Below are 27,816 nucleotides of genomic sequence, written 5' to 3'. Positions count from 1 at the left end.
ACATACATTTTATAATTTAAATTTAAGACTTGATTTGTGGTCCAGCATATGCACTGATATAGTAAATGTTTCGTGTGTTGTGGAAAAGAATGTGTATCCTGCCATTGTAGGGTGTAGTGTTCTATAAATATCCATTAGGTCAAGGTGACTGAGAAAGGATACTTAGAAGATTCACATCCTCTAAATCTTTATTTACTTTATCTACTGTCAATTCCTAAGAGAGTAGTACTGAAATCTCTAACTATTGTAGATTTGTCTCTTTCTCCTTTCATTTCTGTTTTTGCTTCATGTAGCTTCAAACTCGCCGTAAGTTATGCACACGTTTGGGAGTTTGTGTCATCTTGATGAATTTATATCTTTTGCATTATGAAATTTTCCTCTTTATCTCTGTCCTCAAGCCTCATTTTGGTTGTTGATCTTGTAATTGCTGTTTGCCTGGTGTTTCTTTGTCCAGTCTTTTACTTTCAACCCATTGGTATCTTCATATTTAAAGTTGTGTTTCTTGTAGAAAGCTTATGGTTGGTTATTTGATCTATGCTTTTTTATTTAAGGGGGTTCTTTGTAGATAGCGTGTCATGAATCTTGCTTTTTTTTTCCCCAGTCCGATAAAGTCTCTGACATTCAATTAGGGTGTCAAGACCATTTTAATTTAGTGTAATTATTGATATGGTTGGGTTTAAATCTACCATTTTGCTATTTGTTTTGGTTTCATCTATTTTCATGCACTGTTTTTTCTCCTTGCCTGCCATCCGTGGTATAATTTTTCGTATTCCCATTTTCCCCTTTTATTAACCCATAGCTATACATCTCTCTTCTTGGTGGGTTGCTCTAGGAGTTACATCACACGTCTTGAACGTATCACAGTCTTCCTTCAAATCCTCTACTGTTTCATCTCTAAGAACCTTATGATGATGCTCTCCCATTGCCCTCATCCTCTCGCTGTGCCCTGTTTTACTCTTATAGACGGTATAAACCCTATAATATACTTTTCCCCCTTGCTCTATACAGTCAATTATCTCTAAATGAAGTTTAAAAGAAGAAAACCAGCATCTTTTGCATTTACTCACATATTTATCTTTCTTAGCACCCCTTTGTTGGGATCTGAGTTTCCTTTTGGTATCATTTTCTCTCAGGCTGAAGATCTTTAACATTTTTTTATGGTGCAGGTCAGCCAGCCACAGATTCTCTCAGGTCTTATTTATCTTTCTTTTGACTTTATTTTTGAAAGACATTTTTATGAGCTATATGATTCCAGGGGGGGTTTTACTTTCAGACTGTAAAGCTGTTTCTTCTTTGTCTTCAGGCCATGTGCCCACTGCCCTGGCACCTCCCTTCTCAGGGCCCCAGTAGCTAAGTCCCAGAGTCAAAGCTGCCCTCAGATGACCGTGGGCAGGCACCTCACCTCATGGCACCTCAGCATCCCTGACATTCACGGCCAGTGGCATCCACACAGTGGTGTGGTGTGGCGAGCCCAGGGAGCCCCGTCTGGCAGAGTGCTTACGGAACTTAAAGTAACTTGTGTTGTCAGCACGCAGTGGCCACCGCTGTTGTTGCCTGGCTCTCTGCCTCAGGCTCACCTGCTCCAGAAAATGGACTCTTTGTAGGACTTCGCCATTCCAAGGCCCCAAGGCCCTCTGGGTCTTAAATGGCCTTGGCTGTTCCTCAGCACAGCCCCCAAAGTCCTCAAGGCCCCCCACTACATGCTCTGTCATTCTCTCCCCCTTCTAGCATGGTAAGCCTAGGGCAAGAACCCCAGAAAGTTCTCAGCCACAGAATGACCTAGTTAAGGGGAACACCACCAGGCCACTGTGGAGCCAATCTGAAATGGGTCTTGGGTGGAAACTTGGCCCAAAGATGTTGGATCTCTGCAGGCTGGTTGTAATTCAAGCCTACCTGGCTGTGGAGTTTTGAATTTTGCCAGATCATATTCTGACACCCTCACAGCCTGAGTGTTGTGTGCATCTTTGGATTTGTTCAGCTTTCCCTCTCAGCCCCGCAGCCTATGTGAGAAGTCCCTGGGCACAAAGTGGCTCCACAGCTGAGGGGAAGGTCCCAGCCGAGCTCTGGGGATCTTGTGTCCCTCAGGCTGTGAGGAGGCCCCCTGCAGGCTGAGGGAGCAACTGCTGAGTAGTGGGGTCCCCAGAACTGGGGTATGGGCAATGGCTCTCCTTTCAGGCTCTGCTCTGAGGTAAGATTCTTCCTTTCCCACTATTGCCACCCCACCCCCACCTCCTCCACCTTAACAGGCTTTTCCCTCCCCTGGCCTCACAGTAGCTCTCACTTCCACTATGTCACCCCTGCCCCCCCACCCCCAGGCTCCCTGAGGTGGCATTTCCTGCCCAGGAGCCAGCTCCTAGTCACCAGGACTTGGCAGTTGGAAATAGCCCCCCTTCGGTTTTTAGGAACAGTTACCTTTAGTCTCTTGACCAATACAATCACACATGTAGGAATTTCTAATTCCTGTTTCTTTTAGAGAATAAAAAAACAATTTCTTACTTTACAGTAAGAAATGTAACTGCCAAGAACCTGAGAGTGAAGCTTGCTGGCCCCATAGAAAGCAGTTCTTTGAAGGAGGCTGGGCAGGCAGGGGTCAGAGCTAGAGGCTGCAGGGAGGCTGGGACCTTAGCCTTCACTCTCGGCTTCTTGAGGAAAAGGAGGGCAAAATCCCACCTTGTTTGTCTTTGGCCAAGCTCCTGTTAAGCAGCTTCCTTCCCAAATATGGACTTTTCTGAGGCCTCATTATTTTCAGATTGATTTTCCTCTTTAGCAATAACAACTTGGGTAACTTTCCCCGAAGCCAAGCCTTGGAAGCCGCCCTCCCACAGCCGTGTTTGGGCTGGTCCTGCTGGTAGGGCCCCCCTAAACTGTGGCGGTGACTGCCCACCCTGAGTGTGTGGGTATGGGGGAGACAGGGCAGGGAGGTGATGGTGGACCCAGGCCGGGACACGGCCTCTGTGGGAGCTGCTTCCACACTGACTGGAGGAAGGAAATATGCAGAGCAGAGAGGATGCTGCTGAATGATTCACTCAAGTCTTTTCTGCTGCAGACCCTTCCTCAGCCCCTTTGCCTCCTCTCCACTCTGGATCTGAGCCCTGGAGCCAAATCCCCAGGTAGCAGATCTGGGTTCAGCCTATCTGGCCGGATGAGGTTATTCTCGGTCGGCTTTCTGCTCCATCCCACAGTGGTGGGGATGCCTGTGGAGCCTGGCCTCTGGCCTGGCTCCCCAGGCTTCCTCATAAATGAGCGGTTCTGCTGAATCGTCCAATCCAGAGGAGCTGGTTGTTTACACGGTCAAGTCCTCCTCATCCCACTCCCAGAGCACAACAACCTGAGGGGCCCCGGGCCCTGGAACCCAGGCTCGAGCGCATGCCTGCATGAACCTAACTGTAGCCGGCAGGCCTTCTCTGCAGAGGGCCTTTCCTCTTGCAGGAGCAAGCACTGAGGCCTGGAGAAGGAAAGGGACCTGCTCAAAGTCACACGGCCTGTTGGTGTCCAAACCAACGCTTAAACTGAGGACCTGTCCACCCAGCGGTCTCCCTAATGACCTGGGAACGTAGAAAACAGAAAACAAAGAACTACGTTGGCAATCGGCGAGGCCTTAAAGTCTTCCAGGTGCAGGAATATCACCTCGGCCTCACTGACCCTCACATCGGCCTCTCCCCATCAGTTCTGGGTCGGGCTCACAGCCCCTAGCAGCCTGAGGACACCTTTGGCTTCCCCAAAAGCCCCCACAAGGGAGAGCCGTCTGCTGCCCTTGGTGTCCTCCAGGAAAAATGTCCGGATGCCAACAAATACAGAGCCTGTGCCAGGCTCCCAGCTGCATGGACAGTGACCCAGAACTGGGAGAGGAATAAAAGGAGCTATGGAGGAGCCAAAATAGCCTCCACAAAAATAACCTCCCCCCCTTCTCACAGCCTCACTCTGTGCCCTTTGTCTTTAAACATACACTCTGCCAAGTGTACTTTTCTGGGGTTGCCGTTAGCAGGCCTTCCCTCGGGGGCATGTCTGCCGCCTGGCTGGGCAGGGCTCGGGGATGGCCTCTGGGGACACCAACTGGCGGGGTGCTGGTAGTGATGTGGCTGTGGGTGTGCCCGGCCCTGGGGACACAGGCCTTTCGAATGATGAGAGTTCCCACCTCCTCTCCTGGCCCCAGAAAGTCCTTTTCTGTGGGTGTTCTTGGCCACCCGGCAGGCAGGGCACTGGGACAAGGAGGCAGCCCCCGCCCCCCGCATCTGTGCAGCATGTTTGAGCAGGCAGGGAGGAGTTGCCACAGGCATCAGACAGACAGATGAGGTCATCTGGAGGAGAGCCGCTGGTGATCGTTTCTTTGCTACTTCACGCTTTTCTCTACAGAGCTTTTCCGTTTTTCTGCCTCAAGCATGGATCGTTTTTATAGCCAGGGAATAATGGCCGATATTTGTGGCCTCACTGTGGGCTAGGTACTGTGCTGAGGCATGAACCCATTTTACAGATGAAGAACTAAAGGTTAAGCTGTTCCTTAACGGTGCAAGGCTGATCCTTGGTGGTGGTGGTGATCCATTCCAGGTCTGTTGACTCATAAAAAGGGAAAGCGTCTCTTACTTGGGCAATTCAGTGAGAGGGGCTGCTTTATCTCCTCGTTTGTTTAAGACACGGATTGGCCTGGCTGCCTCCCATGGAGCCCAGTCTGAGACTTCACCTCTACAGGGACTGTGGGTCTTTCCCTCGCCCTCCCTGCAGAGCTCAGCCAGGGCCAGGGCACCCCCTCGCCACCCTGCAGCCAGGAGAGGAGGCAGGGTGCCCGGAGAAGGTGTGCAGGGTGGGAAAGAGGATCTTTGCAGGGACCGTGCAGCGAGGTCTGGCCAAGGGGGGCGGGTCACAGGGCGACTGGGTTGTGATTCACTTCACTTGGATTCCTGTGGTAGCTCAAGAGCCAGGGGCGGCATAAAGGAAAACCCTGAACCTGGACTCTCCTAATCCCAAAGCACCATGATCCTCCCCACCACTCACACCTGCACGCTGCTGCAGTTCACAAAACACTTTTCCACCCATTGTCTCTGGTGTCATCCATTCATTCAGCAGGTTCCTGGTTAGCCCTCCCTGCATGCCTGGCTTGGGGATGTGAGGACCAACCAGGCAGACGTGGCTCCTAGGCAATGGGACCCTTCTCCCCCCCGACCCCAGGCCCCCTGTCTCGGCTCGCTCCTTGTCATGGACGCCCAGGGGCAGTTAGCTGCACGTGGAAAGATCTTTAGTGCAAGTATGTGGACATCAGATGGTTTCCAAGGATAAGCAGCTGTGGCTGTCTTCAGGCCAGGAAAATGTAAACTAGTAGTTTCCAGTGACCTGCTCAACAGCGCTGGCGCCGTCTGGGACAGATCAGTGGGTTCTCACATGCGGGTTGCCAGGCCTTGCTTTCGAATTTAGTCCCCTTGGCTTTGGCCTTGAAATGCATGTCTGTGCCAAGCGAAATGAAACACTCAGGCAGGTGGGGTTTCTTGTTGTCCATTAAGGATCCTTCTCACTGGTCCCACGCCCATTAACCAAGGGCTCAGGTGAAAGCTGCAGCTTATTGCCTCCCTCAGCTCACTCTAGGGGTGTGCACTGCTGTAGCCTGGCCGGCCCTTATGCGCCTGCCTCGGGGCTAAGGAACGACCTGCTTCTGCACCTCGTGATCCTGGGGGGAGACTCTGACCAAGACAAGGCAGGCGAGTGAAGCAGAGGCCCTAGGAGGGGGTCAGCTCCCTGCAGGGCTTGACGCTGTACGGCAACCCTATTCCTTCAGGGAGACCCCCCTGGAAACTCAGGTTAGAGTGGAAGCTAACGGTAGGCTGGGCCCTCTGCCGGGTGGAGGAGGCTATGGGCGGCATGTTGTCCTCAGCATCACAGCGGCTGCCGTAATTGGAGCCCGCGCCTCTATTTTTATGTTCCGTCTCTGTGCCAGTGTTTATTTCCCTGGAGGAGGTGGGCCCCGCTTCCAGAGCTGTTCGTCATCCTGAGAATACTGTGTGGCTCCTGGTCACAGCCTTCTGCCGTGTTGAGGAGGCACCAGGTTCTGTGGGAATCCTGTCACTCATGTGGACTTATTTTTCACCCTTCACTGTGGCTCGTGGCTTTGACCCTGTGCCCCAGCCCCCTCCAGTGAGGGGAAAGCAGATGGGTTTCTACGCCCGTGGGGATTTTTTCCTTTTTTTTGAGTACTTTACATTATCTCCTTTTATTTTCACATATCCTATAAGGAGCTACATTATCCCCATTTGATAGATGAAGAAGTTGAGGCACAGAGAGCTTAAATGACTTGCCCAAGTCATATGGGTAGTAAATGATTAAGTTGGGATTCGAAATCAAGCAGTCTGATTCCAGAACCCATTCTTGAGAGCTGTGTATGCGTTCATGAAGAAAAGAAAGGGAAAGAGGCATTGAAGGTAGAAGGAACATGTGCCAAAGCACCAAGTGCACAATGTTATTTAGAAAGCAGCAAGCAGTTAGTGTGGCTTGAGCACCGGGGAAGTATGGTTGCCAGAGAGGGCGTGCTGTCTCTGACGGAGACAGACGTGATGGAGATAAGGCCAGAACTTAAAGAGGAGAACATACATGACTAACATACATGCCATAAATATGGAATTTCCAAACAAGAAAATGGCAATTTCCCTTTACTCTAAAAGGGAACAGGAACCTCATTTCTTTTTCTGAGATTGCTCTGACATGATGGTAGTCTCTGGTTTCAATGTTTTGTTCATGGTGAGAGCTTCAGGCCTTTTTATCCTTTCAAAGCTATAGCATTCACTTTTGTCTTCAGAGGATAATGTTCTAGCGCTGACTAGGTGGAAGCCTTCCATTAATAAAGTGTCAATTCGTATCCCGAGGACATTCGTTCTGTTGGCCAATTTTCGGTTACCAGGTTTTAAAGAAACATATCTCTGTCCCCTGCAAGCAGGTGTATTCTTCAGGGTTACTATTTCCCAGAATCAGGTTTGTGTTTTTTTCTCACGTTGTGATTGACAATCAAACAAGGCTACATGGGGGGCTGCAGGAGGGGCCCCACCTAGAGCCGCATGGCTGCCTGTCCTCCAGCCGCAGGGACCACGTGTTACTGGCTGCGCACGGTGGCAAAATGCCCTTGGGGATTTTTGCCAGCCTTCTGCTTGCTGGAGTCTGTAACCAGTCAAGGGGTCCCAGGGAGTATTTTTCCCTGGGAAGATGGGAGATTTGGCTGTCACGGATGTGTTTGTGGGATGAGGGGTCTGCCCCTTGCAGCTCCAGTAGATGGAAGCAAAGCCCGGTTTCTATATCAGCCCAGGGCATCCATCCCTCAGGCCCCATCCCTTGGCCTTGCTGATAGCTGTCCCTACTTATGGTGTCACCCCTGGACCCCTCTCCAGGGGAAGTTGCCGGAGAGCCCAGATGCAGTCTCACCAGGTCCCCAATGCCCTCAACACACCCTGTGCTGGTCACCAGAGAAAGAGGAGGGGAGATGAGCCATAGACCAAAGGCCAAGACAACCATGGTGCTCTGGCTTGTGTTTTCCATCTGCCTGCCAGGGTCTCACAATTAATTATTTATTGTTATCTGATTTTTCCATCCACATAGATCCTGACACACCTTCCAGTGCCCTCGAGTCCAAGCTTCTCTGAGTATTCAGTCACCTGCCCTATTTGGGGAGGGATGGCATTCATCCTATTTTCCAAATCTTTTTTTTTTTTTTTTAATCGTCACTGATTCCCTTTTTGCAGAGCTCTCCACAGTACTAATGTTCCCCAGGCCCTACTTTGGGGAAGGCTGACCTGCTTTCCTTCCGGGTTCCGCAGGCAGGAAGGACCACAGTGTCTTGGCGGCCCTCGGTGGCTCCCTGTGCCATGTGACCCGGTCCACGTGCTTCACTCCCCAGGACAGAGCCCTCTGGCCTGCCTCATGCGTGCACTTTGGGGGTGCTCATCCTCAGTGCTCCGGCCCGGCGCCCCTGCCCCCTCCTTGTCCTGCAGCATCACCCTCCTGCATTGCATGCATCTGTAAGGCAGCCACCTCCTCCCAGAGGCCCCTGGGGGCCCCAGCCCAGCCTTGAAGTCCCCTCTCCAACACTGTCACCCAGGGGCTCCCGAGCCCCTTCTCTGTCAGAGGTGGCAGGCTCCCTGTTCTCTTAGAAGCGCCCAGAGACCTCTCAGCCTTCCTCTCCCCCTTGCCTGAGTGGGGCAGAGCACCGGCAGGGGTCAGGGCCAGGGACCAGAGGACCAGCGCCACCCCAATAGGCAGGGCTCACCTCCCTGACTGTCCTCTCCAGGCCAGGTTGGAGGGTCCGGGCAGGCACAGGCTTCACTCAGGGCTGGGGGCAGGTAAGCTGCTGCCATCCCTTGTCCCTCAGCCTCCGGGGCTGTGGAGCAGCAGGTGCCACCAGGCTCTCTGTAAAGACCACGCCGCCAATTCCAGCCCCCCTCTTAGGGGCCTTGGTGTCTTGGGCATGATCCTTAACTTTCACGTCACCCTTCCCTCTTTGGGGTGTGAATCTTGCCACATACCATGTTGTACGTGGGAATGACACAACATATGGAAGCGCAGAGTAGGCAGCCGCTGAGCAACCGGGCTGTTCCTTCTCAGACCCACGAAGTCACTTGACATCCCGTAGACAGGCCCAGCTAATTGGATTCTACGATCAAATTCCGGCGGCTTAACAAAGCTCCCGAGATCTAAATAAAAATCACCAAACCTGCTGTAATTGAATTTTTGAGGCGCTAATACTGCAGATTGGAAATGGCTGTTTTCTGCCAAGAGTGCAGCACCCCTGTGGTTCTCACTTGAAACTGATACCCACTATCAGTGGTATCACCCCAGCCCTGCGGTGGGCTGTCTCTGCACAGCCAGGCCAAAAATACTAGGATGCACTCCTTGCGCTGAGTCCTTCTGGCTCAGGATGCACTGGAAGCCCTCCCGTGGGGCATCTGGGAGCCCCCGGGAGGTGTGGCCACAGAGGGAGGGAAGGAAGGAGTGCCTGTCCCCATTAACCATGCTGCTGGCCCAGGGAGGACATCACTGCTTCAGGGTTAGTCCTGCTGGTGAGGGAAGTGCGTGTCAGCTGCTACTGGACAGTTGGGTGGCAGGCTGTGGGTGTGGCGGACCCACCGTGGCAGGGGCAGGTCCTTCCCCACTCTCCCTGTGGAAGGCCAGGACAGGGCCTGGGGTGAGAAAGGACACACAGACATTGAGACAACGTGTGTCCTGGGCCTTGGGGCAGTAGCCATCTGCCAGATGGGAGTAGAAAGGGAAAGAAATCCAGGGAATAGAGCCGAAGTGGAAAAGCACTGAGGTCATGAGGTTTCTGCAGGGGGCACAGGGTGAGCTGAAGAGCCAGGAAGGAGAAAGAAGATGCGGCAATGGCGGGTGCCTTGCTGGGCATGGAGCGTGGGGCATAGGGTGGGGGAATTCCTGCTCAGGACCCTGCTGGGGCTCCTGTGCTTGTCCCTCCAGCCCCATAGGCCTGTCCCCTGCCTCTGCAGTCAGGACCCATCTCAGCACCCCCACCCCACCCCACCACACAACTCATGCAGCCTTGTGCTGGGTACAGGTGCAAAGGGCGGGGTGAGTTGCTGGGCTTCCCCTGTCCTTGACCTTGCCTGTCCTGCGGCCTCTCCACAGCCAGAGCTGCTCTCATCTCCAGCACAGTGTGTGAGGGGAGGGGTCCCCTGGCCATGTTGTGCCTTGACTCATGGGCAGATGGGGGCAAAGCCAGGCTTCCGAGAGAAACAAGCAAGAGACGGTACAAAATGGGGCGGCCCCAGGGCTTCTGACTCCTACATCCCCACCATGTGTCCCTGCCCCCTCCAAACCAGTCGGTGCTGCCTTTTGGTTTCTTGGTTCCAAGCTTGTGTTTGCTGCCCCCTGACAGGGCTTCCCCACCCAGAAACCTGATCCATTTTCTTCCACAGATGAAAAAAGAAAAGATCTACTTCTAAATATAGTCTACCTGGCTCCACCGTAGTGTTTCCATGGCAACCCACTCCTTCCCAGGAGTCCCCTGGTAAAAGAGGGTAAAACAGGGTCTCAGTCCTGGTGTGGGTCCCCAGGGGGCTCCTCAGCCTGAGCTGGCCGTGAAAGGCATTGAGGAGAGCCCCGAGTGGGGAGCAAGGGCAGGGGGCAGGGCCAACACACTGGGACTCCCTGTGGCTCCAGGCCTCTATGATTTGAAGTAAGCTCAAGGCTGGTTCTGTGCGGAAGTGAGCTGTACCGAAAAGGATGACCAGGATCCAGGTGGACTGGGGACCAGTAAGTCCTGGCTCTGCGCTGGCTGCACACCAGGCACTTAAATCGTTTTCCAAAGCAGGTATGGACATCCCTACGCACGTGGATGAGCATGCTTACCCCAGGCCACATGGGGTCGAGGCAGGACTGCCTGGCCCAGACCCCAGCTCCTCTCTGAGCAGTAGGAAGACCCATGTGCCAGGCTTTGGGGGGCGGGTACACAGGGACTTGTGAGGTCTCTGTGCCCAGGGAGGGGTCTCCATGTTTAACAGGAGAGCATCCAAGGACCACACCCCTGGGCAGTAAATCAAACACAATGATCCACGGCAGGTGAGAATGTGGCCTAGTGTTGAGCTCAGCACAGCTCCTTGGTGTGGGAGCCAAATAACGGCCCCCAAAGACGTCCAAGTCCCAATTCCCAGAACCTGTGCATAGGTTACCTTATATGGCAAAGGGACCCTGCAGATGTGATCAAGGACGCTGAGATGGGGAGACTCTCCTGGACTATCCAGGTGGGCCCGAAGTCATCACAAGAGTCCTTCTAGGAGGGAGGCCTGAGGGTCAGAGTCAGGTGCTGGCTTTGAGGATGGGGCCTGGGGCCACAGTCCAAGGAATGTGGGCCGCCTCCACAGCCCAGAGAAGGCACAGAAACAGACTCTTCCCTGGAGCCTCCAGGAGGAACGCAGTCCTGACTTTAGGGCTGATTTCAGGGCCCTGAAACCCCTTGATTTTACAACTTGTGACCTCCACAACTGCCAGGTAACAAATGAGTGTTGTTTTAAGCCACCGTTTTTGTTCCCTCGGGCTGCCCTAACAAATCACCGCAACCTGATGGCATAGAACCACAGAAGGTTAGCTTCTCACAGTCTTGGAGTCCAGAAATCTGAAATCAAGGTGTTGGCAGGGCCGTGCCCTCTGAGGGCCTAAGGAGAATCTGTTCCAGGCCTTTCTCAGCTTCTGGTGTTGCCGACAATCCTTGGCATTTTTTGGCTTGTGAACACAACTGTCCCTCTATTCTCTCTCTCTCTCTCATCACGTATATTTCAGTGTCTTTTCTCCTCTTCTTATAAGGACATCAGTCATATTAAGGAGCCACCCTCTTCCAGTATGACCTCATCTTAACCAATTATATCTGTAACAACCCTTCTAAATAAGGTGACATTCTGAAGTTCCAGGAAGGACATGAATGGGGTGGGAGGGGGACTAGCCAAGCCAGTGTGGCAACTAAAGGTTGGAAACCCATACACCTGAAAGCTTGCCATGGATGAAAGGCCGCTGCCAGATTCTGCTGGCCGACCAAGATGGACAGACAAGTTTTGACTGCTACCTTATAGTATTGGCAACCTGAGTTTTATGGATTTATTCTCTTCTTTGGTTTTTGTTGTTGTTTGTGTGTGTGTTTAGACAGAGCAGGTGGGGGAGGGGGAGGGGAGGAGAGAGAGAATCCTAAGCAGGCTTCACCAAGCCCAGCACAGAGTCCGACGTGGGGCTCAATCTCACGACCCTGAGATCAAGACCTGAGCCGAAATCAAGAGTCACACGCTCAACTGAGTCAACACACCCTGGGATATATTCTCTTCTCACAAAAAGAATTCATTCTTGTGTGTAGCTGGTGAAAATTGATGGGTATTTTAGGAATCAGTACCTTTCTAGAAACGGTGGTATCTGAGAATAGCCTGGCCCATTTGTTTCACGTGGTCCCACTGTCCCAAGAGCAGCCTGCACCTCATCTTGAGCTCCAAGTCTGCCGCAGAGGCTGGATCGATTTGTTCTTTCGTGTCCCGCAGTCTGGAGCTTGGGAGTGCCCCTGGCTGAGGAATGTCAGGCCGAGTTCCCCCACAGTTACTGAGAAATCATTTTCATTAGAAGGTGCAGGCCCTCTGGCCCTGCGTTGTCCCTGGGGAAGTTGAAGGGCAGAGTCGGCTTCTGTGTCTCCCAGGCCCAGCGTCCTTGTTTCAGAAGCCGCACTCAGCAGGCTCCTGCCGAGCCGCTTTGCTGGGGAGGTTTGCTCTGCCCTTGGGAGCACACCACGAGGAGCGGCGCCCAGAGCAAGGCCTGAGGAAGCATGGCAGGAGTTCCGAAAGATGGCCTCGGCAGCCCTGCTGGGAGGCACAGCAGGACAGCGGCTGGCCCTTTGCAAAGCAGGCATGAGCGATGCCCATGCTGGAGGATCGGGGGGAGGATGGGGAGGCAGAAGTCCCCTGCTGCCTGCCTGCCACGGGGGGCCCTCATCTGGTCCCCTCCAGCTCTCCTGTCCTTCCCCCCCCATCACGGTCCCTCCAGTTAGCTTCCCCGGGGTCACTGTCCTCTGTGAACCATGTCCTTGGAGGCCAGCCATGCGGGGATGTGGGCTCCCACCCTGACTCTGGTGGTCTTGGCCCAGATGCCCCCTGCCCTGAGCCTCAGCCCTCTTGTGGAGAGGACAGCACAGGGTGGTGGGGTCCGTAGGGCCCCGCAGGGCAGACCTTCGGGCTCTGTCCTCTTCCTGGCAAGCCTGACAGTCTCGGAGGGAGATGATGCAGGTCAGCAAGGAGAGGGCAAGATGAGATGCTCGCATTAGTCCTGCGAGAAAGAGAAGTCACTGTGCAGGGTGAGGGTGGGCGCTCACCCCGGGACCGGAAGTCTGTACAGCGTCCTCTCCTGGCTTTACCGAGTACCTCCCAGGCCAGCTGCACTGAGATCCCCCTCTGCGTGGCCTGCGCTGGGGGATGGGAAATGGCCATGATGACGGGGTGGGGGGGAGAGGGCGTGACACCCCACCTCTGCCACTCAGGCATATAGGACCCATCCTGCTCTGAGCCTCAGTTTCCTCACCTGTAAAATGGGGGTGCTAAGGGTGCAAGGTTAGGACGCTGCCCTCTCATCCAGCTGCTTCATCACTGGGCAGTGGGAAGCTGCTTCTTCCAGAGCTTGCTTCCTGAGCTGCTGAGACCCAAGTCGGGTGTGAGTACAGTCCGTGCAGCATTTCCAGAGGGCACCAGCCCGGTGCAGAGCCAGCCAGAAGCCAGATGAATGAAGCAGAGCAGTTGACTGCAGGGAGCTCAGCGGAGGCAGGCAATGAGGGGCACTGCAGGGCCAGCGTTGACAGCCTGTCCTGGAGCGAAGGAGAAAGATGCACCCCGGTGAAGGGACTGACATTTGGCAGGAAGGAGGGGCAGAAAGATCCTCACCGAGCAAAGGACAGGTGCCATGTGCACTTTGGGATGCTTTCAGTGGTGCCTTTGCTCACACCTGCTGCCCAGTAAAGGCAGTCTCCTGTCCTCTCCTGCCTGCCCCCACCCCCGGGCTGTATTGAGAGAGAAAGTGAGCTCCAGCACTCTGCCCTGCAGACCTAAGTGCTGCCCAGCACTGTGGGCTCCTGACAGCAGCAGCTGGTTGTGGCGTGTGATCAGAGGCTGGCATCCCACCGCCTGGGGAGGAGGCTCTGATAGCAGGGGCATAAAGCACCCCCTCCATGTCCTCCCCTTCTGGGAAAGGTATCTGGGTCATCTGCCCTGGGTCCCAAGCTCTGAGCCCTCAGCAAACACATCTTAGCCATTTGGAAAGAGCTCGCCCAAGGTCTGGGCCATATCTGACAGAGTGGGGGCTTTATAGCTGCCATAGCTGCCAAGGTCAGTGTCTGACCTTGACGAAGCCCCTCTCCTCCATCTGGGCCTCAGTTTTCCCATCTGAAAGCAAAGGCATGGGCCTGGATGCAATGGGAATGACCTAAAGTCGCCCGTGCTCTGAACCCTCTTGGGTTCAGCCTGGCCAGTCCATGAGTGGGGTCACCTGACAGCCCAAGAGGCTGCCAGAACGCTCCTGCTACCCTTGTATCAGCTGACCGCAACTGAAGAAAATGGGAGAGGTGAGCAGAGCAGGAGACAGTGAGGACGGGGAGCACCCTTATGGTTAGACACTTGTCCTTTATCTGAGGGCCAACGATGCCTCCCCCAGAGCTCTACCAGTTGTTCTGAACAGAGACAAAGCAGCAGCTAAGAAGGAGGGGCCCAGAAAAGCAGGACATCGTCTGATGCTCTGCACAGCTGCCCTGGCGTACAGGCAGCGGAGACTAAGGGGCCACTAGGGCTCTGGGCACGTCAACAATGCCGCTTTCCTACCCCTCCCCACCCTTCACTCCTGCCTTAACCCCTGGGCCTTATGCAGAGACGCCACCTGCTAGGGGTCCATTGGCTCCTTCCCAGTCTCCCCTGAAACTTAGCTGGGGCCAAGCCCGGGTCTGCACTGGGTCCTGGCTGATGAAACATTGCACCCTCCCAGTGCTCAGGTAGACTTCCTTTCTTTAAAGGACCAGCATTTTCTAGGAGGTAATGGAGAGGCATTGAGTTTAGCCAGCCCCTGAAAACCAGGGTGTGCTTCTCCCAGTGTTAGATCTTGTTTCCCAGGCCAGATGCTCAGAAATCCCTCAATGTGGCAGCAGCGGCTGCTGGGGATGATCCCACCTGATGTGGCCCACCTGATACCCAGGTGCTTCCCAGCTCCGTGAGGTGGGTGTTGCTGTTCTTGCTGTACACATGAGGATTCCAAGGCCCAGAGTAGGAAGACAGGCCCACAAAGCAGCAGAGTTCAAGGTGAACCAGGAACTCAGGCATTCAAGCCAGTTCTCCGACCACCTTATTTTTATGCCACCCCAGGACACCCTGGCAACCCCCTCCCCCAAGAGCTGCTCATCATACTAAGTCGTGGCCTTCACATGGGTTTGGCGGAAGGCAGGGGGCTCCTCTGTGGCCCAGGAGTGTGGCTTTGACCTGGCCCTGGATTTCAGTTGCTGCTCTTCTTGTATTAATAGAGTTGCAGAATTTCTATAGGATTTTACGTTTGTGGATAGGTTAGTGTTTGCTGGGTTGTGGAGATGTGGACTGAACAGAAGGGGACAGGCGGGGTCATAAAAGCTTGAGAACCCCCAAGGCCATGAGCTTGAGGGCCACGGGCCTGAACAACTTGGTGCATACAAGTGTTTGCCTTCCTTTGAACCAAATTCCCCACAAGTGGAGTTCCCCTGTCAAAGGAAGAAGTGGGCCATGGAAGTGGAAGAGCCATTCCTGTGGCTCTTGAGGGGTAGCTGCTGGTTTATCCTTCAGAAAGCTGAAGCTAATTCAATGCCGTTCGTTCTTTCTCTAGTTCGAGTAGTATCACAGCAAGTAGTTTTATTTACATCTCTAATAATGAGTTTCATCTGTCTTTCTAATGTGAGTCTGCTCCTTGCAAGGACCCCTGACCCCAGACTGAGACCTGGAGACCCAGGATGGTCAGAGTTCATCATGTCAGAGGCAGAGTCCCCTTCATGGTTCAGCTCGGCCAGGCCTGTGTTGGGGGGTTCATGGCGCTGGGCTCAGTATGAGTCTGAACAGCCCATGATACTGTGGGAAAGTGAGCAGCTAGGCCACATGTCAGGCCACATGGCGGCTAGGCCCCCTCCTCGAGGACTGGCGAAGGATGGGGATTGCCTGGGAGCATGGCTGTCACTAGATGGTCATGGCCTTGGAGCTGGGTGGGTGCTGCCATCAGCACTTTTGGGCTAGGTTCAGAGGTCCTGTTCTTTCCAGCCCCTGGTCTCCTGTGGCTACTCTGGCCTCTCTGTCCCTTCAGTCTGCTCATCCTGCCACTTGCCACCAGTCTCATCTTTCCCATGGATCTCTGTCTAGGTGCCCACACTCTCTTTCTTGCCAAGGGATAAAGGCCCAGGCTTCTCAGCTGAGCCAGAGGCTCTTTCCCACCCCCCTCTCCAAGTAGCTCCTCCCTCCTACTGATCATACCCTTCTCCAGACACTGCCCTCCCATGTGTGACCCGCCACCTCTGTGCATGCCACTCAGAACCCCTGGACAGGCCTCCTGATCATTCATTCCTTCACTCACCCACTCCCTCCCTCTCTCTTGCCCCACCCCTGTACCTGCGCTCTTTCCCTCTCTCCCTCATTCCCCCGATCTCACTGTACCCTCTGGGAGAGACTCTCTCTGCCCATCCCCATAGAACACACTGTGCTGGTCAGTAACTGCTGACCCAAGAATCTTCCCATCCCTTTCCCACCAACACAGCCCATGACTTGGGAGCAGAACAAGTACATCCTCCTGTCTCTGGCCGCCGGACCTGAACTTGGACCCTAAGAGCTGCTTATTAACAAGTTAACTAGAAATGCAGTTACCCACCTCTGCCCACCACACAGGCAGATGCTCAGAGTTAGGCCAGCTGTGTTTCTTGCTTAGAGCACGGGTGTGTGTGTGGGGGGTCCCATTCAGGCTGACCTGCAGCCAGCGTGTCCCCACACGGCCCTCCCAGTGTACAGCAGCCCCTGTTCTGACTGCTCGGTGGCTGACCATTCTGGGGGTTGTACGTGTTGAACTCGGAAAGGTGACAGGAGATTACACCGTAACTGAGCCCAGGGTCTGATGCTCAACAGACCCGGATTCGGATCTGGCTCTCACCCCGTAACCGCAGCACCCTAAACGGGTGGCTTGTTGTCTGAGAACGTACGTTTCCTCACTTTGCACTGTCTGCAGACCACGGTGAGGTTGGTGCCACACGTGCGGTCCCCGGGCACCAGGCCATTTCCGAGCCATCGCCAGGCTGGCTGTGGTGGGAAGAGGGAGAGCCCCTGCCCTGAGCCCGGATGCTGGCCCACGGCCCCAGTGGGGGCTGCACCCCCAGCCTCCAGCCCACCCAGGCCGCATGCCGCTGGCTGTCCCGGTGCCACCACCAGCTCAGGACACGCTCAGCGTTGTAACTCAGCCATGGCCACCCCCATGCACCCTGTCTGCCGCGGGAAGAAATCTGTTCCCTCACAGCATGTGCCTCTTTAAAAAATTTTGTATCTTGGGTTACAGATTTCCTTCACAAAAAAAAAAAAAAAGAAAAAAGTTTTGTAAACTGATGATTTCTGAAACAAGACCTCTCAGAAATCCCTGGCGCTTACAGGAATTTCTGATTCTTACAAGGATTTCTGATCGGGCACGCAGGCCGGCCGCAGGTCTTTATGGTCGCGAGCCCAGTGCTTTAACAGCAGCAGAGCCCGGGCCGGATGCCTACCTACCCCACCCACAGTGGTCCCCTCTCCGCCGAGGTCCCCACTACCCTGCGACCCGACCCTCTCAACACAGGCAGGGCTGGCAGCGGGCTGGGCTCCAAGGCACCCTGGACTCCCAGGAAGGGCCACCCTGAGGGCGCCCGGGCGGATGTGTGAGAGGTGAGCGGGATGGGCCAGGAGGAGATGGGGCGCCCGCCTGGCCCGCTCACAGAGGACCCAGTGGCCGGCCTGGCATGAAGAGGGCGGCTGTGGAGGCAGACAGACTAGCCGGGTGGCCTGGGGTGTGACCTCAGCTGCCTGTCTGTCCCTGGGGCATGGTATCATCCCTACCCTGATGAGGCCATGGAGAGGCCACAGCCCGTGTCTGGACAAATGTGAGCGGCCTTGCTCATGATGGGGAGGTAGGTGGAGACCTGCAGGAGGATGGCCAGGGGCGGGGAGAATGACTTTGGCCTGGGGGTGTTCAGGCAGGCTTTGAAGATAGGGGGCATCGGGCTGGGGCTGGGTAGGGGTGAGGCCTCTGAGGAGGTGGGGTAGGTAGGAGGAGGTTCCAGGCAGTGAGGACACCGTGGGAAAGGCCCCAGGCCTGAGCACTCAGGTGTTGCAGGGAACAGGGGCAGTTTGGAGTGGCCGGGTGTGGGCGTAGAGCAGAGGGCAGAGTGAGGCCGGCAGGAAAGTCCAGGTCGGCTTAGGCTGGGCCCGTGATGTGGGGAAAGGAGCCAGCCTTCATCCGGGGTCTCTGGTCTGCGACAGGAGCTGCTCCTCGCGGCAGTCTTCACCTCTCCACCCAGCTCGGTCCACCCTGGCCTGCGTGGCGCAGCTTAGGGGGCTGGTGCCCCGCACGCAGGCGGGTGCCCGCAGGCCTGCCCCCTCCAAAGTGCAGGCCAGGCATGGTCTGTCAAGCTGGTTCCCCCCTTCCATCCCCTCTCACTGACTCACGAGGGCCCATGCCCACCCTGGAGGGCTGACCGAGAGCAGGAGCTGGCACCATGTAGGGCCCTCTGTTTTGAGAGGCTCTATCTGCTCCTTCCTCCTGGGCCCAGGCCAGTGGGCTTCTCGGTGCTGTGTTGGTCAGTTAATAACGGTGGCAACTCTTTTTCCTTCTGCAGATGACTCTGGGGACGACGACGACGAGACTGCCTCTCCAGCTGACAAGAGCGAGCTACACTGCGCCATCAAGAGCCTCTCCTTGAAGTTGGACGACCTCAGCACGTGCAATGATCTCATCGCGAAACACGGCGCCGCGCTCCAGCGCTCCCTGAGCGAGCTGGATGGCCTCAAAATCCCCTATGAGAGCAGTGAGAAGCTGAAGGCCGCGAATGAGCGGGCCACCCTCTTTCGCATCACCTCAAATGCTATGATCAACGTGAGTGCCCACCCACACCACTGTGCCCACCCACTTGGCACAGGGCTCCCCGTCACCGGCACCACAGTCCCCAAGTAGGTGGTGGCCAGGGTGCTTGACAAACCAGGGCTCCATTTCTTGGTGGCTTCAGGTCGTTTCCCAAAGCCTCCTGCCCTCTTTGCGGTTGTCTGGTGGGAACCGGAGTGGGGTGCGCAATCCTGATGGAGGCTTGCAGGTGGCTCGGGCCTAGCCAAGGAGGGCCAGGGCCCCAAGCCGAGCAAGTGGCTCTGCCCGGACATTAGGGACAAGGCTGCCACTCTGGTGCACAAGAGCTGTTCCTGCTCTTTCCCTAGTATGCCGCTCAGAAGCAGCAGGCTCAGGGCCCAGCAACCACAGGGGCAGGTATGCAGCTGGAAGACTGGCTTTGTGGGTTCCCTTAGCCAGAAGAGCTTGCGGATGAGCCTGCCACGGGTCATGCCAACCTGACAGTAGCCAAATGAGTAGCCACAGTCTGTAAACTGAGAGGCACAGCCTTGGGGGTCACCACATTCCACAGAGTTCTGGAAGCCACATTGCTGTGACTGGGAGCTGGGAGGGTCTCTCCATGGTGGCAGAGAATATAATGCTCACCTGTGCTTCTGGGCCCTTCTTCCTCAGTCCCCCACCCCCACCCCTGATGTGTATGCTCTTCTTGGCCTCCACCCTGCAGACACAGGTCTGACTGCAGCAGCCTCCTGCCACGGACAGCCCCCAGGAGGGGCACACAGGGAGCAAGGAGACCAGAGAGGGGAGGTGTGGGAAACGGAGGCCACCTCAGAGGAGGCGGCCCACGTCCAGAGAAGGTGGCTCAGGCAGGCCATCAGGCTGGCCAGAGACAATGGGTAGTACTGGTGCCCAGCCTCCAAATCAAGGGGATCCAACGAGAGCAGGGCCAGGAGTCGGGAGTAGGCTGTAGGCCGAGAACAGGGTGGGAAGGTGCAGGCTGGAGCCAACGGTGGGCCAAGACCCCTGGGTGAAACTCTGGCCACCAGAGACTTGCCCCAAGCCTGATTCACTGGGATTGTGGGCAGTCCCTGTGGGGAGAGTAGACCACCCCCCCACACACACACACACCCTCCCCCCCACTACTGGAGCCGCCCCTGGTGCAGGAGGAAGCCTGAGGAATCCGTACCCTGGGGCCTGTGGCTGAGGAGGTGCACCCTTTCCCAGGCTGCTGGGATGCACCATCCGCAGGTACTCAGCTCCCTGTGCTCAGCCAGCGCAGACCTTTGTCCATGGCCCTCAGGGGTGCATCTGGGTGTGCATCTGGGGCGTGCCCACTGAGAGGCTGCCCTGCGAGTCGGTCCCATCCTTGGTTTGTACCCGCGTCGTCCCATGTTCCCCACTCGCTCGGGCCAGCTCCTTACAGCCCCCAGACTTTTGGGGTCTGGGTCACTGCCCTCCTTCTGGTGACAGGCCCAGACAGGAGGCGCTTGATGACAGAATGACGCACTTGTGTTTCCCCACCCGGCCCGGAAGCCATCGCCTGCCTGCGGCTTCCCTGCTTCCCTGGCACTCCCCCCCCCCCCCCCGACACCGAAGCCGCTTTGTCTTGAGTAAGCAGTTTCGGCTTTTCCCAGATAATGAGCTTCTCAGCTGGTGTCTTTAGCAGAAATCTTTTATCAGGCATCAGAGACTCCTCTGTGTTAGGAAGCCATAAAAACCGTGTACCATCTAAGTGCATAATGAATTGTTTGATGGGAAGCAAGCCCCTGGGGTGGGTTACAAAAGCCTGTGTGTGGTTCCAGCACCCAGAAAGTCGACCCAAGTGCCGGGGAGCTGCACCCTGGGCTGGGCTCTGCCCCCCTGCTGGCCTGAACCTGATGACAGGGCCCCTGCTACCTACCTCCACTGGGTGGGGTCGGGGGGGCGCACCCAGAAGTGAGGGGCTGGCCCCGGCAGGCTGTGCTCATAGCTCGGACTGGGGCAGAGGCCCCGTGTTTCTCCTGGGGACCCTTCCTGATGCCGCTCCTCGCCTGGCAGGAACCGAGTCAGTTCTGGATGGGTAGATCACGTACGCGGTTGGCAGACACCAAATCTCTCAACTTCCACTGTGTGCAGAGGTCCCCCGGACAATGCATCCCCACCCCTGGCCAGGCCTTGGCCTCCACCCCTGTAACTAAGGGATCTGTAACTAAGGGATCTGTAACTAAGGAAGCCATGCACATTCACACCCAAGACCACTCACCCCTTGCTACAACCTCATTAATACCATTAGGTATTGTTAGTGCAAAGTGGAAACTGAGGCTCAGAGAAGTCACCTGAGCTGCCAAGGGTCACCCAGCTGGTAGGTATCTGAGCCAAGATGCAAGGCCAGGTCTTTGTGGCTCAGTGGGGGAGTGATGACCCCTATGTTCTCAGAGGCAACAAGGATGACCCCCCCCAAGGGCGGCAAAGGCCCCCTCCCCTCTGCAGTCAGCACATGGACTGGGTGGCCTTGCATCCACCAGGGCAAAGCCCCCAGTCTCAGGAACCTGAGTCCCTGGTATGTCTCTTACCTTTAGGCTGCAGTCACACCAGGGCCCTTCCTGGGAAGCTGGGGGCTCAGAATGGGTGGAAGCCACCACCACTGTCCCCAGAAGGCACAAACCATGATCTCCCAGGTCACTCCAGTTCTTGCTGGGAGAGGAGGAACCTGTTTCTTCCCACTGCTGAGATCCCTTTGCAACTCCACCCGCCCCCCCACCCCCGGCCTTAATGATACACACCCTCTGTAGGGAAGCTTCCAGCATCCCCCGTGCCTGAGTTTGGGGAATCTATTCCCACTCCCACTTTAGGGTAGCCACCGTCGCCCCGTGAATTGTGAATGGCTGTGGTTTTCTACCTCGTGGGCTTTGATTGAGGCTGAGTCATACAAGTGGAGCAGAAAATGAAGGATGGCTGGCCAAAGCCTACAGGGAAATGCATCCTTTAGAGGGCCCTGGGCAAGCAGCACCCTTCCCACACAGAGAGGGATCAGCTGCATTGCCTTCACTTTTACCCAAGATGGCCAAGAATCTGGGGTTGTTCATCCTTCAGGAGAAAAGTCAGAGGGACAATCGGATCTCCTTCAAATTTGGGAAAGGGCATTTTCCTTCACAAGCCTGTAGATCCCTAGCTCCCAGCAGGACAGGGAGGGGGCTCTCTGGACGATTCCTAAGACCCCAGGAACTATGGTTAGTGACGCAGCCCATTCCTGTGCCACTGTGCCCAGGGGGCCGATGTGGTGAAACTCGCCTCGAGTCGAGCATGGCCCCTTCCCTTCTGTGAGTGTTGGAGGGAACAGGATGCTCAGAGGAAGTGTCTGGATCAGGAATGCTGAACAGGGCCACAGTGTTCCACCTCTCTGTGTCTTTGCCTGTGCTGTACCTTCTAGAACTTTCCCCACCCTTTAGATACCTGGTGGATCCCTTTTCATCCTCTAGAACCCCACATGGATGTCACCCAGGGCCGGGAGGCTGTCCAAGCTCCTTGTCAAAAAGCCGTTCCTTCTGGTTAGAACCCTCTGGAACCCACAGGCACTGCTGTGCCTCGCTGAGCCCACTGTGCACTTTCCCCTGTTACTTTGTCATCTGCCCCCCAGGCTTTGTGCCCCCAAAGTGAGACTCGGATTTTAACTCACCTGTGTCCCCAACAGTAGTAGCCCAGTGGGAGTGCCTAATATGTGATGTTGGAACCAAAACGGGTGTCATCTCAGAAAAGAAAATTCTAAGTTGCCCACGACTCATGTTTGCCTGCTGTTACCATTTACAAAGCCATTCTTGTTCCATTTCCTCACTTGAACAAGGTCAGTGAGAAAGTGGGTCCAGCACTCAGCCCTCGGCCAGAGCCACTTGTCACTGCCCCGCACCACTCTTGTCACTCTGTCTTGCAGAGAAATGACCCAGCCTGGTCACAGAGAAATAGGAAGCATGATTTATGAAATTAAGTCATAATTGGGTTTTTCACAGGAGGACTGTACTTAGCCCCGGCCTCCTGACCTCTGCTTGTGGTTTTGGTTGGTGAAGCCGTGTCCATATGGCTGCTGCAGTTAGGAAAGTCCTGCCAGTTGGTAGTTGAACCCAGACCTGGAGCAGCTTCTCACTGGGAAGGGCTTGTGCCAGGTGGGGACTCGGCTCTGCTCCTGGAGCTCATGATCCAGAGGACCCACCTAGTGACGCTCTGTCACACATGGCAGCAGCAGGGATAGCAACTCACAGGCCCACTTTTGCAGGCCAGGTGTGTAGAGGGCCTGGGGAGGGACTGGGGAGGTTCCCAGTCGGCCGGGAGGGGGGCTCAAGCCCAGATGACCACAGCCCACCAAGAGAGTGACCCTTGGGGGGGGCTAGCTGGACACCTGGGAGCCAGGGCAGGGCCTGCAGAGGGCAGAGGTAGTGGCCATGGAGCGGAGCCTATACCGGTGAGGAGAGTCACTCTCAGGCAGGGAGAGAAGGTGTGAACAGTGACATCTGTCCATGGGGCCTCAGCATCTGAGGGGCTTTTCTGCGGCAGCATCTTGCCCATCCCCCTGCTGGCCTGGGCAGCCTGCAAGGCAGCCCTGAAGCTTCCGTGTGCAGCACAGTGCCCAGCATCAGGAGCCTCGGCCAACAAGTGAGAGTGAGCAGGTGGGGGAAACACAGGGCTGGGGTGGCATTGCGAGCGGCAGAGCTCCCCAACGGCGGATTTTGTGAGTCTGATCAAAGGCGGCCCCGTGGTCCCCTGCATCGATTCCTGTTAGGGTAACTGTGAACTAGCCCACCGCTGAGGAGGGACCTCACAGCCCTGTGAAACAATTTTGGTTCGTAGACAGAGCCTGGAACCTCAGCGCCCCCGGTGTCCTGCGTCCTTCCTGGAACCCAGGATGTGCCTGGTGTGTGGTCGCCTTGGGCTGGTCCCCGTGGTGTAAGGTGGAGCGTGATTGAATTAATACGTAGGCCTAGCTCATACTTTGGGTATTCGTTTCCATAAAGGAAAAGAATAAATTCCAGTTTCATTCTCTTTTCCTGTACGTTTATCTTTGGGGTGAAGCAGAGCGCCCTGGTGTGAAGGACAGGCCTCAGGGAAGGCAGTGGGCTAACAACAGCAGTCCGCCCAGCTTCTTCCTGATACCTCACAACGGCCACCTGAGGTTGGCTTCGTCATGGCTTCCTTGTCATCAGCATCGTTTGTATTAGTCAGGTGCCATCCTGAGGCCCAGAGCAGTCATTTTGCCTGGTGTGTGTGTGTGGGGGGGTGCCAGGCCTGGCTGTTAGATGAGCACTGGGGTCACAGCCACCGGGCCCTGGCCCGCCCACATTGCTGGCTGGGGGATCTGTGCAGAAGGGCTGAGGGGCGTCACCCGTCATCAGGTCCAGCACACCTGCACTTTCCTGGGTGACCCGGGCTTCCCACGGGTTGCCCGTGAGCCCTGTGTTCCGGCCTCACGGCCCCTGCCCCCAGCAGAAGAAACCCTCAGTATCGCCGTGGACATTCTGGGGGCAAGCTTGCCCCGCAAGGGCTGGCATCATGTCCCTCCAGCGCTGAGTTCCTCAGCAGGCTGGCAGCCTCTGGCTTGCTCCCCACCAGCTGCTCCTCCAGGCCCCTGCAGCGGTGGGGGGACTGCCCCCAAACAAGGCAGATTGCTCCTGACATGGCCCCCGCCCTTGAGCTGTGAGAGGCTGCTCAGAGTTCGTGACTCGTGTTGGGGCCCAGGACTCAGCCCCTCCAGCCACAGGGCCACCCCAGGGCCCTTAGGCGCTGTGAGTTCAGGCAGCCTGGCTTACATGCACTGAGCGCTTTGCAGCAGGGTGGCGTGCAGGCACAGGAGGCCCTCTGTGATCCCTCCCTGGTCTAGGCCCAGGGCACACAGCGAGCAAAGCCCAACCTCTGGAACCTGGATCCCCTCGGGGAAATGTAACCACACAGATGATGAGGCATGCTCGTGGCCAAAAGACCTTCAGAGGGAACAGAGCAGGCTGGTGGGATGGGGCGGGAGGCCCCGGGGACACACGGGCTGGAGGGGAGGGGGGGGACCTGGAGGGAGGTGGGGAGAAGAGCCAGCCCTAGGTTTTCAGGCAGGCCTGGAGCAGTGGGAGGCCGGGGTGAGCGGTGGCAGTCATGGAGGGGAGGCCTGGGGGGCCAGAGTGCTCACAGGACACTTTGGGTGCTTACACTTATGGAGAACACCGTGCTTTCCACTCTGAATGAGGCTCCTGCAGCCAAGGACAGTGGTCCGACCCACGTTTTAGCAAGAGCCCCCTGCTGCTTGGAACACGGACTACAGATGAGGCTCTGGAGCCTGTGGACAGGCACTGGAGCCTCTGGGCAGGCACTGGGAGCCCCTTGTCGCCTATGGACGGCTGGTGGCTTGGACTGCAGGAAGGGGCTGGCACGGCCAGCCCGGCTGCTCAGTGTTTTGAGAACAGGGCTCGCAGAGTGGCTGTGCAGGGAGAGATCTCGGTTATCCGGGGGACTGCAAGGCGCGGGCATGAGCTACTAGTGGAATGGGGGGCCTTTGCTGTCTGATCCCCACCTCAGCCCTCACAGTGCTGGACAGGGGCCCAGCGGTCAGTCCCACAGATTCGGGTAGGACCAGGAGGGCCTTTCCCAGAAACGGGTTTTGTGCAGCCAGTGAGTGAGCAGAGCTGGGCAGTGGGTGAGCCCCGCAGGAAACGAAGATGGTCAAGGTGCCCAGCGGGGGCAGGAAGTGGCGCCGGCCGACGGGGCGGATGTCCGCCAGGCCTACTTCCAAGGGCCTGATGGGACAGACAGTGCACTCTGGAGCTCTCAGTTTACCCAGGAAGGTAACAGCTTGCAGGAGACACCCCTTGGGACCTGCAGTAGAGCTGTTTGGGCAGGATGAGCGTGCGGATTCTGACAGCAGGGACGCTGTGGGGAGAGGCACCAGCACAGCCAGTCTGGGTGGGGGCTGGCTCCGGATCTGCTTGAAGGGAGCTAGAAGAGAGAAGTGCAGGTGGGCATGGATAGGGTGGGGGCAAGTAGGGCCATCTGGGAGATGTGTGCAGGTATCGACGAAGCGCTAGGCCAAGGCCTCAGGTTTGGGGCATCATAGAAATAAAGCCCCAGACTGGAGCTGTTTACTGCTGGAAGTACTCTGAGGCTTCTCTTGGCCCCATTTGGAGATCACAAAGGGGTTCTTGCGCCCACCCAAGCAGAGCAGGGGTGAGGGGCCCTGGAGCCGCCCTCCCTGGTCCTTCTGGGGCCCGTGGGCAGATTCCCGGCCAGCTGACCACTGTCCTGCTCTTGACAGCTTGCTCATTTGGGGCCTGGGGAGATGAATAAAAATAGATTCCATAACTGTTTAAAATCATTTGGCAAACTGGTGGCCAGATGGTACTGGTTCCTGTGCGCAAGGGGTAAACTATTTTGAACGTAGAAAGGGCTATTTTAAAGTTTGAAGTGAAGTGAAAAGCTCCCTCTCCCGCGCCATGAGTGAGTCACATCAAGGAGAAGCCATGACCATCCCCTCGGTGTTCAGGAAGGGCCGGCCCCCGTGGGCCGAGTCTGTTCTGAGTGCTGTGTGAGGAGGGGTGGCTGGCCCGGCCTGGCCTGGGAGCTGCTTGGCCTCTAGGGGCCAGGAAGGTGCTGAAGATGCAGCATGGCAGTTTGGCAGGGCCTGACCCAGAGGAACTCTACCCCCGCCCACAACCCCCAGGTTAGCCCAGCGCTACTGTCATGGCTCCGGGGGTCCCCACTCTTGGTCTTGGAGGTCTGAGATGGCTGTGCATCTCCTGCTGTGGCGGCCTCTGAGCCTTGCAGGCCTGGCCTGATTCTCAGCACTGCCCCTTCCTGCCTCTGGGAGGCGCGAACTGAGGGCAGCCTGCTGCTCCTCGGTGAGGGGGAGAAGGAAGGACCCTGTTGACCCCAGTGTGTCCCCGGGTGTGAGCTTCTGGCCAGGCACAGCGGCTCAGGGAAACCAGGACTCTGCACGACTTTGTCCTATTTGCTCCTTTTATGATAAAAGGCCAGTGAGATTGCAACGACGTGGATGGAACTGGAGGGTGTTATGCTGAGTGAAATAAGTCAGTCAGAGAAAGACATGTATCACATGACCTCACTGATATGAGGAATTCTTAATCTCAGGAAAGAAACTGAGTGTTACTGGAGTGGTTGGGGGTGGGAGGGATGGGGTGGCTGGGTGATAGATATTGGGGAGGGTATGTGCTACGGTGAGCGCTGTGAATTGTGCAAGACTGTTGAATCACAGATCTGTACTTCTGAAACAAATAATGCAACATATTTTGAGAAAAAAGAAAAAGAAGAAGATAACAGGAGAGGAAGAAAAGGGGTGTATGTCAGAGGGGGAGACCAACCATGAGAGATGATGGACTCTGAAAAACAAACTGAGGGTTCTAGAGGGGAGGGGGGTAGGGGGATGGGTTAGCCTGGTGATGGGCATTGAGGAGGGCACGTTCTGCATGGAGCACTGGGTGTTATGAACAAACAATGAATCATGGAACACTGCACCAAAAACTAATGATGTAATATATGGTGATTAACATAACAATAAAAAATTAAAAAAAAAAAAAAAAAAAAAAAAAAAAGGCCAGTGAGAGGCAGATCCAGTCATGCTGGCCATGTGAAGACCAGTGCAGGGGAGGTAGATGGCACATGGGCAGCCCCCGCGACACTGAGAGCCGAAGGGTCCAGTTACCCATCCATCTGGGAGCCCTAAAGCCTGAGGGTCCCCTGCATGCCAGACACGTGGCAGTCAGACATCTAGCGAGTTCTGTCTGAATGCAGGTGGAAACACAGCCCTTTCTCCCATCCTCCCTGCATCCATGGTTACCAGAACTTGCTGTGTGCTGGTGGCTAGAGACAGAGCCAGTCGCCAAGCTGGCCCTGTCAGCCCAAGGCCCTCGCGCAGCCTGGAACCTGTGAGCATTTGGCCCATCTCCCCGCCTCCTCCATGAGTCCAGGGACCACCCACCCCAGCGTCCCACAGTCCTCGGGCACCTTCCTCATGCCCCCGGCTAGGAGGGCAGTGACAACGCAGGAGACAGTGCTTCCCAACAGTCCCTGAAGGCCAGGCCTAAGCAGGGTCTTGGTCTGCAGACCCTCCCAAGAGCTTGAGAGCCTTCCTGGGTCACACACAGGACGGGCATAGGACCCAGGCCGGCTGACCCCACGCCCTACTCACCCGCCCATATTTGGGGAAAGGCAAGGTTGTTGTCCGGATTAGGATTAGGAACAACAAAAGCGATTAGAGTTTGTCCTCCTTCCTCCTGGGCACAAGCGGGCAAA

At 56.0% G+C, this 27,816-nt stretch overlaps 1 protein-coding gene across 4 annotated transcripts in view; it reads left to right on the top strand.

Annotated features, from left to right (window-relative positions):
• OSBP2 (oxysterol binding protein 2) overlaps positions 1–27,816 on the top strand; it is a 163,719-nt gene that overhangs the window by 115,005 nt on the left and 20,898 nt on the right. For all 4 annotated transcript variants that reach the window (XM_088019353.1, XM_028124683.1, XM_028124684.1 and 1 more), the window contains one exon: positions 18,341–18,597. In XM_088019353.1, coding sequence (XP_087875479.1) covers positions 18,341–18,597 — 257 coding nt within the window. The remainder of the gene's footprint in view (positions 1–18,340; positions 18,598–27,816) is intronic.

This window comes from Eumetopias jubatus, unplaced genomic scaffold (genome assembly GCF_037043125.1).
Source record: "Eumetopias jubatus isolate StellerSeaLion01/CBP00866 unplaced genomic scaffold, mEumJub1_p1.0 scaffold_16, whole genome shotgun sequence".
Taxonomy (NCBI): Eukaryota; Metazoa; Chordata; class Mammalia; order Carnivora; family Otariidae; genus Eumetopias; species Eumetopias jubatus.
Note: the sequence above shows the minus strand (reverse complement) of the source record. Positions and strands in the feature narration are given on the sequence as shown.